We start from the raw sequence: 14,774 nt of genomic DNA, 5'->3' as shown, positions 1-14,774 counted from the left end.
CTGAAACCACCCTTCAATCCCTCCCAGACTATTCTTCTTCTGTCCTCAGTCTCCACAACACGGAGCCCAGAGCCCTCAGTCTCTACCTGCTGGTTTTGTGATGAGGCCTCCAAACCCTATCTTGGGAGAATTTTGGAAAAAAAAATAAGGTCTGTGAAAATGGAAAAATAGTGATTAAAGTTATTTTCTCCCAAATCTTGCCTTGACAGAAAAAGGTCTAAAATTCTTAGACGGAATGAGGGTGGCTTTACATTTTTTAGAAGGAGGAAATATTTTACAATTATGAGAGTGGCACAAAACTGCAAGTGTACTTCCAGAGTAGTAGATTCCCCTTTACAGGAATTATCCAAGATCAGGAGCTTTGTGACCCCTGACCCAGTGAAACCCCCTGCCCTTCCCAAGGATGGAATTCCTGTAGTGTGGGTTCTCTGCTCTGCTGGGGGCCCTCACAAGGCTTCTGGCCAGAATGACTGCTGAGGGCAGCCAGGCTGCTGCAGGGGCAGTGACCTCACAGCCATCACCATGGCAGCCCTTTCCCCTGGGCCTGGCTGTGCCCTTTCCTCTGCCCCTGCCTTGGCTCTGCTGGCATGAAGAGTTTTGTCATTGATATCTCATCCCCAAGGTGCTGGGGCCAATGGCTTCCCAGTCAGGCTCCTGGGGCACAAGTGGCTTTTCAGAGGCCAGCCAGGAATGAGCCCTGAGGCAGCAGCTCTGCAGTGGTGGCCACCAGGCCGGGCTGCCAAGGGAGGCTTCTGGCCATGGCCTGCAAGCAGCTGCTGCTGCCAAGGTGCCTTTGGCGCCTCAGGCTCTCCCTGGCACAGCTCCCAGCACGCCACTCTGCCCTTGTGCCCGAGGCCTTCCCTGTGCTGGGGCTGGCCTGGGGCTTTTCCTGCAGCGGGACCTGCCCTGCTGATGGCACAGGAAAGGCAGCTCCTGCTGGAGCAGGAGGCTCTGCCTGCAATGGGCTCCAACAACTCCAGCAAGGCCCTGCTGACTTCAAAATTGCTTCCTAGAGCAGAAGATTCTAATGGTTAGAGCTCCTTTGCTGTGGAGGAAAGAACTCTGATCAAGATCTTTCTCTCTAATCATGATCACAATCAATCCGAGCCCTATTTCTAGAAATCTGTCTGGTATTCAATCATGAACCCGGTGGGACAAATTGCATTGAAGTTAAATTCCCCCTGTCCAATGTCTTGTACCTTTGACAAAGTCTGGGGCTAGCATTGGATCCAGCCATTCCCAGTCTCCTTTCTGAGAAGGAATTTTAGAAGTTAAGGGGTCCTGCAGGGGTTTTGGGGTTCTGTGGTGGCTGCTGGGTGTCATTTCTCCACCTCATGACTCAGCAGGAGTTTCTCCAAGAAAGAAACAAAGCTTTTGCCTGAAGCTCCCACTGTGGCCATGACAGGAACCCCTGTGAATGTCTGGGACATCCCGGCTCTTTGGCAGCCTGGGGACTCCTGGGATGTCACCGTGGAGCCCCCGTGAGTGCCTGTGACAGATGGGTGCCTTTGCAGCAGAAGGTGCCCTGGGATGTCACCATGGAATGGCTGTGACTGCCTCTGACCACAGGGCTCTTTACCATCCCCAGAAAGCCCTGGGAGGTCTCCATGGAGCCCCTGTCTCTGTGTGTGACATTCCAGCTCATGAAGAGGCTGGAGACTCTTGGAATTTCCCCATGGAACCCCTCTGAGTGCCTGTGGCAACTCGGTTCCTTAGCAGGCAACCATCACCAGAATCCATTGCTATGGTCAGTTTCCATGGCAACCATCACCAGCCCCCTGTTGCTATGCTCAGTTTCCATGGTAACCATCACCAGCCCCCTGTTGCTATGCTCAGTCCCCTGGCAGCTCCATGGAGACCCCATGCCAGGGGTGGTTGCCATTGACACCAGCTCAGGCCTGCAGCCAGAGCCTGTTGCCATGGCAACCATTTCCAGTCCCATCCCCAGGCTCATGGGATCTCAGAACCACAGAATTGGCTGAGCTGGGAGGGACCCATCAGGATCCTGCAGTCCAACTGCTGGCCCTGCACAGGACACTCCAACAATGCCAGCCTGGGCCTGGCAGCGCTGGCCAATCACTGCTGGAGCTCAGAGAGCCCTGGAGCTGGGACCCTTCCCTGGGGAGCCTGGCCAGGGCCCCAGCAGCCTCTGGGCAAAAGCCTTTTCCTGACATCCAACCTGAGCCTTCCCCGACTCAGCTGCAGCCGTTTCCTCCACTCCTGTCCCTGGGCACCAGAGGGAAGAGGTTCCCACAGCCCCAGCCAGGGACCCGCTCCCAAGGCTGCTGCCATGGCCACCAGGGCTGGCACCAGCTGGGATGCTCGGTCTCCATGGGCTGGGGTTTAGGAATGGGATTCCCCAATTTCCTGCTCCCGCTAAAACCGCGCTGCCCTCGCTGCCCTCCCGCCTCCCATGGAAAGCACAAAAGGCAAAGATCCCAGGCTGGGATAAGAACAATTTACTGGGAACAGCAACCAGATAAGGAACAAACAGCAACAGCAACAACATGGATAACAGAAGGAATAAGAAAAACTTTTTGCAGGGAAAACTACAACACCACCGACTGTCTCTTCCCAGCCATGTATTTCCCCCTGCCTGGAAAGGACACCCTTCTCCTCACGGCAGACAGAGAGAGTCTCTTTCCTGCCCCTGGCAATAACCTGAAGTAGGAGTGAATGTAATGACACAGCCATGGCCAGACCCTCATAACCTTGGGCCCACATCATGTCATTGGCAGGGGCAGGCAAAGGGACAGGTGTCTTCCCAGCATGGATCACAGGGAATGTAGATAACCAGGGCTCTTTCCAACGTGGGACCTCCAATAGGGGATGATGCTGGAGCAGTGCACAAAGCTCTTCCTGCAGTTGGGGCATTTGCAGGGCTTCCCTCACTGGTGCTTCCGTTGGTGTCTGGTCAAGTGAGAGTTACGGCTGAAGCTCATCCCACATTCCCCACACTCGTAGGGCCTCTCCCCGGTGTGGATGTACCGGTGGGTGATGAGGTGGGAGTTTTGCTTGAAGCCCTTCCCGCAGTCAGGGCAGGGGAATGGCCTCTCCTCTGTGTGAATCCGCTCGTGCACAAGGAGCTGGGAGCTGGTCTGAAACCTCTTCCCACACTCAGGACACTCACAGGGCCTCTCCCCAGTGTGGGTGCGCTGATGGCTGATGAGGTGGGAGTTGTGCTTGAAGCCCTTCCCGCAGTCGGGGCAGCGGAAGGGCCTCTCCTCGGTGTGAATCCGCTGGTGCAGCAGAAGATTGGAGCTGGTCTGAAACCTCTTCTGACACTCAGGACACTCATAGGGCCTCTCCCCAGTGTGGATCATCTGGTGGACACTCAGGTCAGAGCTGCAGCTGAAGCCCTTCCCACACTCCCCACACTCGTAGGCCCATTCCCCAGTGTGGATCATCTGGTGGCGGATCAGGGTGTTGCTCCGGCTGAAGCTCTTCCCACACTCCAAGCACTTGTGGGGCTTGTCCCCATCGTGAAGCTGCTCATGGGCCACCAGCTCTGAGCCCTGGCTGAAGCTCTGTCCACCTTCCTGGCTCAGGGTGGGTCTTTCCTCCTCAGAGCACCCTGGGCTGGGTTTGCAGCCCCTCCACCTCTGGGATCTCTGGGGCTTTTCTTCCCTGTTGGATTCCTGTGCACTAGAGTTGCTCAAAACAGCCTCTTCCACGAGATTCTGCTGTGGGGATTTGTCCTCCCTGGTCTCCATCGTCAGCTTATTGTTTGGAGGACGAATGACAAGGTCAGGATGGGATTTGCCTCTGTGCCACAGGGAAGGGGAAAGAGATCCCCCCACTGATTTCCTGGCAGGACGGCATTGGCAGAGGGGCTGTCCTGCAGCCGGGGGCTGTGCTGGGCTGGGAGATGGAGCAGGAGAGAGGGGGAAAGGGGCACTGACTTCCTCCTCACCTGCCCGGGTGTCCTGGGACATTGTCTCAGTTTGAACAGACGGGTGTCTGCTAAGGAAGGCAAGAGCCTCCCTTGACATGGAAAATGTAAACCCTCTCCCTCCAAATTACTAGAATTTTGAAATTAAGGGTATCTCAGGCAAAAGTATGGGAATAGGAATAACAGTTATTGAACTAGGAAAATTTTAAAAATACAAATGCCATTTTACAAAAAAACCCCACTCACCAGGTCAGAATACAACGTGACACCCTGCGGGTCAGGCTGCTGGTAGGGGTCCTATGAAATGGTGGCTGCAGAGCTCCTGCAGTGACAGATGTGGTTCTGTTAGGATCCTGTAGAAGGGTGGAGTTTTCCTCTGAAGGTCCAGTGGTGGTGGTGGTAGGCCTGGTCTTCCTCAGGGAATCCTGTGGAGAAGAAAGCTGCTTCTCTGAGAATCCAGTGGGAAGAGGCTGATGTGGTGTCCCAAGGATGCGGTTATATCCAGGTACAAATGCTTGGCTCCTCCCCCTGGGCGGAGCATCTCACAATGGGATGATGTGGTTTTTATCAGTCATGCAGTGACACTCAATGGCCCATTAAGAGAAGATATTTCCCAGAGGATGGATTGGTTGTGGAAGAGATAAAGAAAACTGCCCAATTAACAGAAGATAAATGCTCCAGTTCTAACAGATGGGTGATGATCCCACAGCCTGTGAATTCAGGGAATGCTCAACATCATGGTTCCTTCTCCTCTCCCTGATCCTCCTTTGTCCCTCCTCTTCCTCCCACTCCTCATCTTCCCTCCCTCCTCCTCCTTTTCCTTCCTAAGCCAACCTCCTTCTCTTACTTCCCTCCCTTCTTGCTCTCCTTCTTCATCCAAACTGGGCCTTGCTGGGGACCCTGGCTGCAGACTTCCAGCCCTTGGGGTTCCTCCCAGGAGATCCAGAAGGGGTGAATGCAGAGAGGGCTGGGAGATCCCAGGAGTGGCTTCAGTGGGAGGCACTGGGCTGTACTGGGATCATACTGGGATCAAATGGGCAGTGACTGGGATTGCACTGCATTTGTACTCACATCATACCAGGATCATACTGGAACTGAGTAGGAGCCTGCCGGGTGCAATTGTGACCCTGTTGGAGGCAAATGGGATATACTGGGAGCAAGTGGGATCATGCTCTGGGTGAGCAGGAGCAGCTGTGAGCAAGTGGGATCATGCCAGGAGCATGTGGGAGAACTGGGAGTGACTGGGTGCATGCTGGGGGTCATTGGAAACAAGTGGGCTTCTACTGGGATCATGCTGGGAGTGACTGGGAATATGCTGGAAGGAACTGGGATACACTGGGAAAGACTGGGAAAGACTGGAACAAAAGTCAGGGTGAAAGGGAGCAACTGGAACCATGTGGGGCACAAGTGGTTCCTACAGGCAGCAACTGGGACCACACCGGGGTCCCCACATACTGGGACTGACTGGATTAACCCTGGCAGTGTCTGAGAGTGATTGGGAACACACCATGCACATCATCCCTGGACTGGGGGTGACTGGGAGCAACTGGGAGCACACTGGGAGCAAATGGCATCATACTGGGACTGACTGGGTTGATCTAGCTGGAGGCAACCGGGACCATCCTGGGAGTGCTTGAAAGTAACTGGGATTATTCTGGGACCATACTGGGAGTGCTGCCATGGGACAAGGATCATACTAATACATAAAATTTCAATAGTCAATGTGAATTTTATTTCTATATCTTATATTTTAAAGAAGGCGAGCAAGCAGCACTGGTTGGCCGGGGAGTCACCGCTCCACTCACGGCACACACCACTTACAAATTCAGTAAAGTATATATATACTGGTTTTAAGCATAAAAAAGCAGTTTCCAGTGTGCTTGTTTAGTAGAAATGAGTAACTATCAATCAGCTGGAATAAGCAATTTCATCATCTTTCCAGGTGGTTGTTGGCTTCCTGTCCTTCTTGTGCTTGTCTGGAGCGAGGCCCCTTCACCGCTGTCTGCTACATGATTTTGTTAAGCTTTTTATTACACATAAGCATTTAGTCGCATTGCAGTCCCCTTAGCTTCACCACACTTCTTCCTCTACTTTATTCTAAGCATCAGTCATCTTGCTACCTCATCTCTTTACTTTACCATACTCCCCCTAGTTCAAAGCTTTATTTGGCTATAGAAAGTTTCATAAGCCTTCTTTGGATCTATCCCAAAGAATGCATCCATTTTCCACACAGCAGATAAAAGCATTTGCTGATTCCATTGCTGATTGACACAAATGACAAAAACATTTTTCACAGTATTGCTCACCAGATTGATGATGTGGGGATCTACCTCCCTTTCCTGTAGGGCATGTAGAACGTGCTGCTGGCTTGCGGTGTCAAAAGCCTTGGCCATGTCCACAAATACAACAGCCAGGGGTTTGTGTTCTCCTTTTGCGGACTGAATTCTAGTTTGCAGGAGTTTCAGGTTTTTGGAGCATTCCACTGCCCTTATAAAGCCTCTTTGCCTTGGGTTGAGGGGGCAAGCCTTGGTCAGTTTGGCTGTTAAAACCCTGGAGGACAGTCTTAGCAAGATGGAACCGATCAGGATGGGTCTCCAGTTGTTAATGTCCTTTAGGTGCCCTGCTTTGGTTGACTTAAGAATCAAAACAGTCCTGCAACCCCTCACCATGTCTGGGATTTTTCCTGATGTTAACCATAAGCTGAAGATCTCCATGGTCCAGGAGTACTCTGGATCCATCTTCTTGATGTCTCTTAGAGTAATCCTGGACTGGGAGCTGAGTTTTTGCTCATCTCCTGCACATTTTTCTCAATTTCTTTTGCCATAATTAAGTCTCTGAAAGCACTAATGTTGGCTTTCCCATTAATTTGGTGTTGCTGCCGCTTGGGGCGTGGCATCCCAGGTCGAGGACGGCTCGGTGGCAGCGCCTTTGCCACACGGACCAAGCACACACACACACCAATGTGGTGGACAGTAACTGGCGTTTATTAACGGTTAGGCAGGGTCATTTATAACAGGGGTTAATGGTCAACAACACGTGGGGCTAAGTAACGGTAAAGGGGAGGGGTTCTGTCTGCCCGTAACAATGTGAGATCTTGCGGCCGGTCCCTCATCTCCCACAATTTGGAAGTTCCCAAGGCTATCAAATGTTCCAGGTGTTTCCCATCAGGCTTTAAAAACTGAATAAAGTTCGATGGGTGGGATTTCACAGGACAAACACTCTTTGTCATTCAGGATAATTTTAGCAAGTTTTCCCCTATCTAGATGGAACAGGTCTTAGAAGCAAAGAAAATGACCTTTCTTAACTGTTCTTCTTTTCATCCACTTTTGAAAAGGTCTTATTGGTCCTTTTTCCTGGCTCCCCATTTTTCTCTTGTCCTGGGTTGCTGTTCTTATCTGGCTGATTAATTCAAGGCATCAAAAGCATTCCTGTGCTGATTGATTGTTGATTGCATCTCCTTATCATCTATTAAGTGCTTGGATATCCACAGGAAGGTGTGAATTGTCCCAGCTGATAGCCATTCACTGAGGGTTCTGAGATAATGGGCCTGCAGCTCCCCCTCCCTCTGTCACTTGCTGTTTCCCAGCTGTTGTTATCTTTATCAGGGTGGTGACTCATCTTGGGATCTGTTTTCCTTCCAGCAGCTGCTCTCCCAGGCATCTGACTCCTCCCAAGATCTTTGTCCAAGTCCATTCGCAGGCCCCCAGCTGCTCTCCTGGTTTCATGACTCATGCCAGGTTCCTTATCTACATCCTCAGCTGGTTTCCTGGGCAGCAATCTCCTTTTGTCCCTGATTTCTTCAGCTGTTTTGCTTGTGATGTGTGTCCTGCAATGAGTTTATTGATGCTTTTGTTGCCCTCAAACTGAGCCTCCAATCTTACCAGTAGTTCTTCCTCCTCTTTAGTCCAGCATTTTTGGTGGGCTCCTGGGTTGGAAGTCTCTTTTGGGTGGAAAACAGCAACCCTTTCCTGATTTCTAACCAATGAATGTGCCAATCTTTTGTGTTGTCCCAGAGCAATTTTCATCTTGAAGTCTCTGCTGCATTCCTCATATATCCACTCCCTGCCTGGAGCCATTTCTGCTGCTCCCCTGCATTTACCAAAGTGACAAACAATACCATGAGAATTACTCTTCTCTTTTCCACATTGAGCACACAGAAAACAAACCCTCCTTATCCCGTGGGCTACCCTCAGATGCTCACTCAAGCCCAACACACAGTTCACCTGGGTACCACAGCAAGGACAAGGTGGATTTGTTATCAGGAGCAGTCACAGTAAGGATGTCTTCCAGTGTCTGTTCCCCGTGGTTCTCTGTCTGAGCTGGGCATGTCGCCGGCTTGGTGTCGTTCTCCGGCTCAGCAGGTGATGTTTCTGGTGTGCCCTCAGTCTCACAATTGCTGTTTCTCTACCTGTTGTCAAGCACAAACGATTCACAGTTCCTCGGAAGGCAGATCTTCAGTCCCACACTTGGCCGTGGTGCAAACTGTTCATAGACCTCAGGCAGCCTGCTCAAACCCTCCCAGCTTGCGGGAAAATGAACACATTCAAAGTTATTCATAAACAAGTCCAATCTAGAAAACTCAGAGTTCACCAGAGAAGCCAGTTCACATACTGGAGTGGTGAGATGGTAAATTTTTCAACACTAGGTCTACCCAGATTTTAGACAACAGGTCTAGCTGGTGTTTAGAAAATCAAAACACCAGGGTTACCTTGCAAAATTGAGAGAAGGTGTCCAGTTGTAGATCCTGGGACACCAGGTCACCTAGTTATGTTTAGAGATTTTGTTTTAAAATGGTTCCCCATTTTATGGCTCCGGATAGTAAATTTGCCACAAGTTTAGGAGAGGTAGAATAAGAAGGACAGAGCAAGGACATAGCAATCTTTTGCCCACTTTAAAATCCTGGAGTCAGATCTTGGGCAAAGAGCCACCCAGCTCTTACTGTTTGTTTCAGGAGGATGACATTTCAACAGGAGGACGTTGAACTGGCCATCCCCACCACCTCTGTGCTGGGGCAGAGATCGACTGGGTTACATTACACAAGCTTTCCAGCAGGACCATGAGGAGGTGCAATCACTGCAGCAATGCCCAGTTTGTAACTATACTCTCAAAAACTGCCTTAAGAGAATCACAGTCGCTCCCGCCTTTTGCCTGCACTTCACTGAATTTCTTCACTTTGACATTCAGAGCACTGGGCAGCAATCCCATCGCATCATCACCCACCTCAGGCCTTTGGGATGCTTTGTTTTAATTAAACAGTCAGATTCCCCTGGTTTGCACCAGTTCTAAGCTGGCTGCTGGGTGCTGGCCAAGGTGGGGCACTGGCCCAGGGACCCCTACTGGGGACCTTCCCCTGCATGAACTGCTCAGCCGACGCCTTTTCCCAGCAGTTGACAGCAGGGCATGGAGCGACAGATACGGCTTGATCATAGCCAGGTGTTCCACAGCAGCTGGGAGTCTCACAGCAGCCAGGTACAGCTTGGCAACAGGCACAGGTAACTCCATAGCAGCCAGGAATGGCTCTGCAGCCAGGCACCCCCTCACAGTGCCAGGGCACTCTCCCGCTGGGGCCGGGCACTGTCTCGCCGTGGCTGGGCACAGCTGCAGGGGCGCTTTCAGTCACAGCAAAGCACAGAGAGGTGGTTCCAGCGCAGGCAGAGATGGCTACAGGGGCAGCAGCATGGCACAGAGGAGCTGGAATCTTGCAGGGGCCGGGCACCGCTTCTGAGATCTCAGCTGGTGTGGCAGGGCCTGGTGGAGGGGCAGCAAAGCCCGCTCCATGGCCAGGCACTGTCCTGCAGGAGCAAGGCATCTCACAGTGGTGGCGGCTGGGTGCCTTGCAGCGGCTGCAGTGGCAAAGCGCCTCCCTGCTGCTACCAAGTGCTGCTTCTGGGGTTCCAGCTGCGGCAGCAGGGCACAGCAGAGTGGCAGAGTGCCTGTTCAATGTGGCTGTGCAGCATGATGTCTCTCCACCCTCTGGATCAGCAGCAGCACTCTTCATTGACAACCCGCGCTGGGCTTGGGCGGTTGCGGCAGTTTCTGCCAGCAGGGCAGAACAAGGGGCAGCAGCGGGCACAGCAGCACAGCAGCCAGTCCTTTCAGGTGTCTTGGCAGCCATGGCAGGGCACAGAGGGGCTGCAGGGTGCTCATTTAACACAGCCAGGCTTCTTGGGGCGCCTCCACCACTGACCTCAGGGATGGCACACTCAGCTGGCAGCTCCCTCCCGCCTGGGGCAGCGGCACAGCCCTGGGTGACCAGGGGACATCCTGCTGGGCAAACACCTCCACTGGGGGTGGCAGCACAGTCCCGGGGGCAGCAGGGCACTCCCCGGGCAGGTCACCCTCACCTGGGGAGGCTCCATGGCTCTGCCTGGTGGCCTCCTGGTGGGCTGTGCCTTCTGCACTCATTCTCTTCCCTCGCTCACCCAGCACAGCCTCTGCTCTCCCTGCTGCCTCCCCCAGCGCCCTGCTTTCACCGTTAGCCTTGGTGGAGAGCCAGTGAATGCTCCATCCTTGGAAATGTTCCTGCTTGGATAGGCTCTGAGCAACATGATGGAGTGAAAGATGCCTCTGCTCCCACCCCACAGCAGGCCCTGTGGTGTCAGCTATAGGAGTAGTTGGGGTCTCCTGTAGGATGCAATTCCCCCAGAGAGCAGAGAGAACACAAAGCACCACAGCTGGCAGGAACATCCTCCCATGGAGATGGGAATATTCTGGATCAACAGGCTCAGGCTGCCCAGCTTTGCCTCTTTGTAGATGGACACAAGTGTCAGAAGTGACTGAGAACCAGGAGGCCCCACAGTGTCTCTGAGTCCCCTTGGTTCCCTGAGATTACACAGTGTCCCAGGTTCCCTTTGGTTCCATGAGGCCCCACAATGTCACAAGGATCCCTGGACAACACAAGGCCCTGAGATATCTCAATGGATCCTCGGTTCCAACTGTCCTCACTGAGTCACAAGGGCCTCTGGATTCCATGAGACCCCACAGTGTCACAGTGTCCCTTTGGTTCCACAAGCCACAGGGTCACAACGGCTCCTGAGCATCTTCAGGCACCTGAGTCTCAGAGCATCCCCTCAGTTCCATGAACTCCACAGTGTCACAGTGTCCCCTTAGTTCCACTTAGTCCTGTAGAGTCACAAGGATTCCTGGGAAGCATGAGGCCCTGAGGTATCACAATGGATGGTTCCATGAAGCCCCAGAGTTTCACAGTCTCCTCTCGGTTCCATGGATTCTACAAGACCCTGGAGAGTCACAGGGCTCCTTTAGCCCCATGAGTCTCCAGAGTGTGAACTATGTCCCCAGGAGGCCCTGCAGTGTCACAGAGGAGCAGCACTGCAGTGGGCACAGCACCAGGGCAGGTTTGGCAGTGTTCCCATGTCTGTGACACAACAGCAGTGGCTACACCAACGTTCCCCTCTCTATGATACCACAGCACTTCAAGATCGAGCATTCCCCTGTCTGTGACACCACAGGGGTGGCAGGACCATGTCCCCCTCTCTGTGACACCACAGCAGTGACAATTCAAACATTCCCCTATCTGTCACACAACAAGGGTGGCAATTCCAATGTTCCCCTCCCTGTAACAGAACAGAGGTGGCAGCCCTAAAATTCCCCTCTCTGTGACATCACAGCGATGGCTGCCCCAGTGTCCCCCTCTCTGTGACACCACATCGGAGGCAATCCTGACCTTCCACTCTCTGTGACACCACAGCTGTGGCAGCCCTAAATCCCTTCTCTGTGACACCACAATGGTGAAAGCCACAAGGTTCCCCTCTCTAGGACACCACAGTGGTTGCAGCCCCACTGTTCCTGTCTCTGTGACAACACAGCTGTGCCAGTCCTCATCCCCCTCTCTGTGACACCACAGAGGTGGCACCCGCAGTGTTCCCCTCTTTATGACACCAACACAGTGGCAGAACAAAGATTCCCCTCTCTATGAGAAAACAGTGGTGGCAGCCCCAACATTCCAATCTCTCTGACATCACTTTGGTGCCCAACCCAACATTGCCCTGTCTATGAAAACACAGTAGTAGCAGCCCCCACATTCACCTCTCTGTGACACCACAGAGGTGGCAGCCCCAGCATTCTCCTCTCTATGACAGCACCACAGTGGCAGCCCCAACATTCCCCTCTCTGTGACACCACAGGGGTGGCAGCCCCAAATGCTCCCCTGTCTGTGACACCCCAGCAGTGACTCCCACACATTCCCCTGCCTGTGACACCACTGCATTGGCAGTCCCAACATTGACTTCTTTATGACACCACAGCGGGGGCAGCCCCAAGATTAGCCTCTCCATGACAAACCAGGGGTAGCAGCCCCAAGGTTACCCTGTCTTTGAGCTCACAAGGATGGCAGTCCCAATGTTCTCCTCTCTATGACATCACTGGGGGCAGTGGAAGCCCCAATGTTCTCCTCTCTATGACAACAAAGCACTGGCAGCCACAGTGTTCCCTTCAATGACACTAAAGCAGCAGCCACCCCAACATTTCCCTCACTGTGACACCACAGCTGTGGCAGCCCCAGCGCTCCCCTCTCTGTGACACCACAGCTGTGGCAGTCCCGTTGTCCCGGTCTCTGTGACAGCACAGTGGTTGCTGCCCGAATGTTCCCCTCTCTGTGACACTGCAGCTGTGGCAGCAGCACTAGAACAGAAGCAGCAGCCGTGGAACACCAGGGGAGCAGGGGAGGAGCAGAGAAGGAGCAGTGGAAAAGTGGGAGATGAGCAGTGTTGGAGCAGCAGTGGAGCAGTGGTGCAGGAGCAGAGGAACCGTGCTGAAACAGCACAGCACAGCTTTGGAGCAGCAATGGAGTGAGCATGGAAAAGGCGGAACAGTGGTGGCACCGGAGCTACAGCCATGGAACAGTGGTGGCACTGGAACTACGGCCATGGAACAGTGGTGGCACAGGAACTACGGCCATGGAACAGTGGTGGCACAGGAGCTACAGCCATGGAACAGTTGTGGCACAGGAACTACGGCCATGAAACAGTTGTGGCACAGGAACTACAGCCATGGAACAGTGGTGGCACAGAAGCTACAGCCATGGAACAGTGGTGGCACAGGAACTACGGCCATGGAACAGTGGTGGCACTGGAACTACAGCCATGGAACAGTGGTGGCACAGGAGCTACAGCCATGGAACAGTGGTGGCACAGGAGCTACAGCCATGGAACAGTGGTGGCACAGCCCTGCAGCTGTGGAGCGGCGCCTGAGATGCCGAAGCTGCGGGACACAGAGCGGCTCCCAGCCCTGTGTCCTGCAGGAGCCGGCCCCGCACACACCAGAGCGATGCCCCTCAGGCTCACCCAGAGCTGGGGGCACAGGCAGGAATTGCTGCTGGGCTCTGGAAGGTGTGGATTGAGTGCATTTAATGGTGACCTGGGGGTTGATCCTGCTCATTGTGGCTGCTTTTGTGCTGTCGGGCCCATTCCAGTTCATCTGAAGTCGTGAACTCAGGAGAAACTTGGGACAAAAGGAATCAAAGTGCCTTCTGTCCTGCTGTCTTGCTTTGGAAAGACAGGTGCCTGCTAAGGAAGGCAGGAGCCTCCCCTCAAATAGAGAATGTAAACATCCCTGCCTCCGAATTGCTATAAATTTTAAATCAAGAGGCTCTCAGGAAAAACATATTGGAGCAGGAAACAACAGTTCTTTATTGGGGAAGAAAATAAAAGGAGAAAATAAAAAATGCAGTAAACTAAAACAGCAATGACAGAACCAGAACCCAACCTGCCACCCTGTTGGTCAGGCTGTTGGTAGCAATCCAATTGGAATTGTGGCTGCAGTCCTCCTGCAGTGTCAGGTGTGGGTCTGTTGCAGCAGGGCTCCTGTAGAAAAGGGTGGAGTCCCTGGGTGGATCCCATCAGGATCCTCCAGTCCAACTGCTGGCCCTGCACAGGACACTCCAACAATGCCAGCCCGGGCCTGGCAGCGCTGGCCAAACGCTGCTGGAGCTCAGAGAGCCCTGGAGCTGGGACCCTTCCCTGGGGAGCCTGGCCAGGGCCCCAGCAGCCTCTGGGCAAAAACCTTTTCCTGACATCCAACCTGAGCCTGCCCTGACTCAGCTGCAGCTGCTCCCTCCACTCCTGTCCCTGGGCACCAGAGGGAAGAGGTTCCCACAGCCCCAGCCAGGGACCCGCTCCCAAGGCTGCTGCCATGGCCACCAGGGCTGGCACCAGCTGGGATGCTCGGTCTCCATGGGCCGGGCTTCAGGAATGGGATTCCCCAATTTCCTGCTCCCGCTAAAACCGCGCTGCCCTCGCTGCCCTCCCACCTCCCATGGAAAGCACAAAAGGCAAAGATCCGGGCTGGGATAAGAACAATTTACTGGGAACAGAAATGAGATAAGGCACAAACAGGAACAGAAACAATATTGATAACAGAAGTGATCAATAAAACTTTTAAAGGGAAAACTAAAACACAACTCACTGGGTCTTCCTGGCCATGTATTTCCCCCTGCCTGGAAAGGACACCCTTCTCCTCAGGGAGAGAGAGAGAGAGAGAGAGTCCCTTTCCTGCTCTTGGCAATGACCTGAGGTGGGAGTGAATGTAATGACAGGGCTATGGTCAGACCCTTATGTTTTTCAATGCCACATCAGGTCATTGGGAGGGGCAGGAAAATTGACAGCTGTCTTCCCAGCATGGATTACAGGGAAAATGGATCCCCAGGGCTCTTCCCAATGTGGGACCTCCAATGGAGAAAGAAGCTGGAGTGGTGCATGAAGCTCTTCCTGCAGCTGGGGCACTCGCACAACTTCCCTTACTGGTGACTCCATTGGTTTCTGGTCAAATTCGAGCTCATCGAGAAGCTCTTCCCATGAAGTGGGACCCTTGTAGGGCCTCTCCCCAGTGTGGATGTGCCGGTGGATGATGAAGGTGGATTTTTTTC

At 53.3% G+C, this 14,774-nt stretch overlaps 1 protein-coding gene across 1 annotated transcript in view; it reads right to left on the bottom strand.

The window, feature by feature from the left end:
- Positions 1 to 14,774, bottom strand: part of LOC143693007 (uncharacterized) — a 244,343-nt gene that overhangs the window by 195,235 nt on the left and 34,334 nt on the right. The window contains exon 3 of the mRNA XM_077173091.1: positions 2,893 to 3,525. Coding sequence (XP_077029206.1) covers positions 2,893 to 3,525 — 633 coding nt within the window. The remainder of the gene's footprint in view (positions 1 to 2,892; positions 3,526 to 14,774) is intronic.

This window comes from Agelaius phoeniceus, unplaced genomic scaffold (assembly GCF_051311805.1).
Source record: "Agelaius phoeniceus isolate bAgePho1 unplaced genomic scaffold, bAgePho1.hap1 Scaffold_113, whole genome shotgun sequence".
NCBI lineage: Eukaryota > Metazoa > Chordata > Aves > Passeriformes > Icteridae > Agelaius > Agelaius phoeniceus.
Note: the sequence above shows the minus strand (reverse complement) of the source record. Positions and strands in the feature narration are given on the sequence as shown.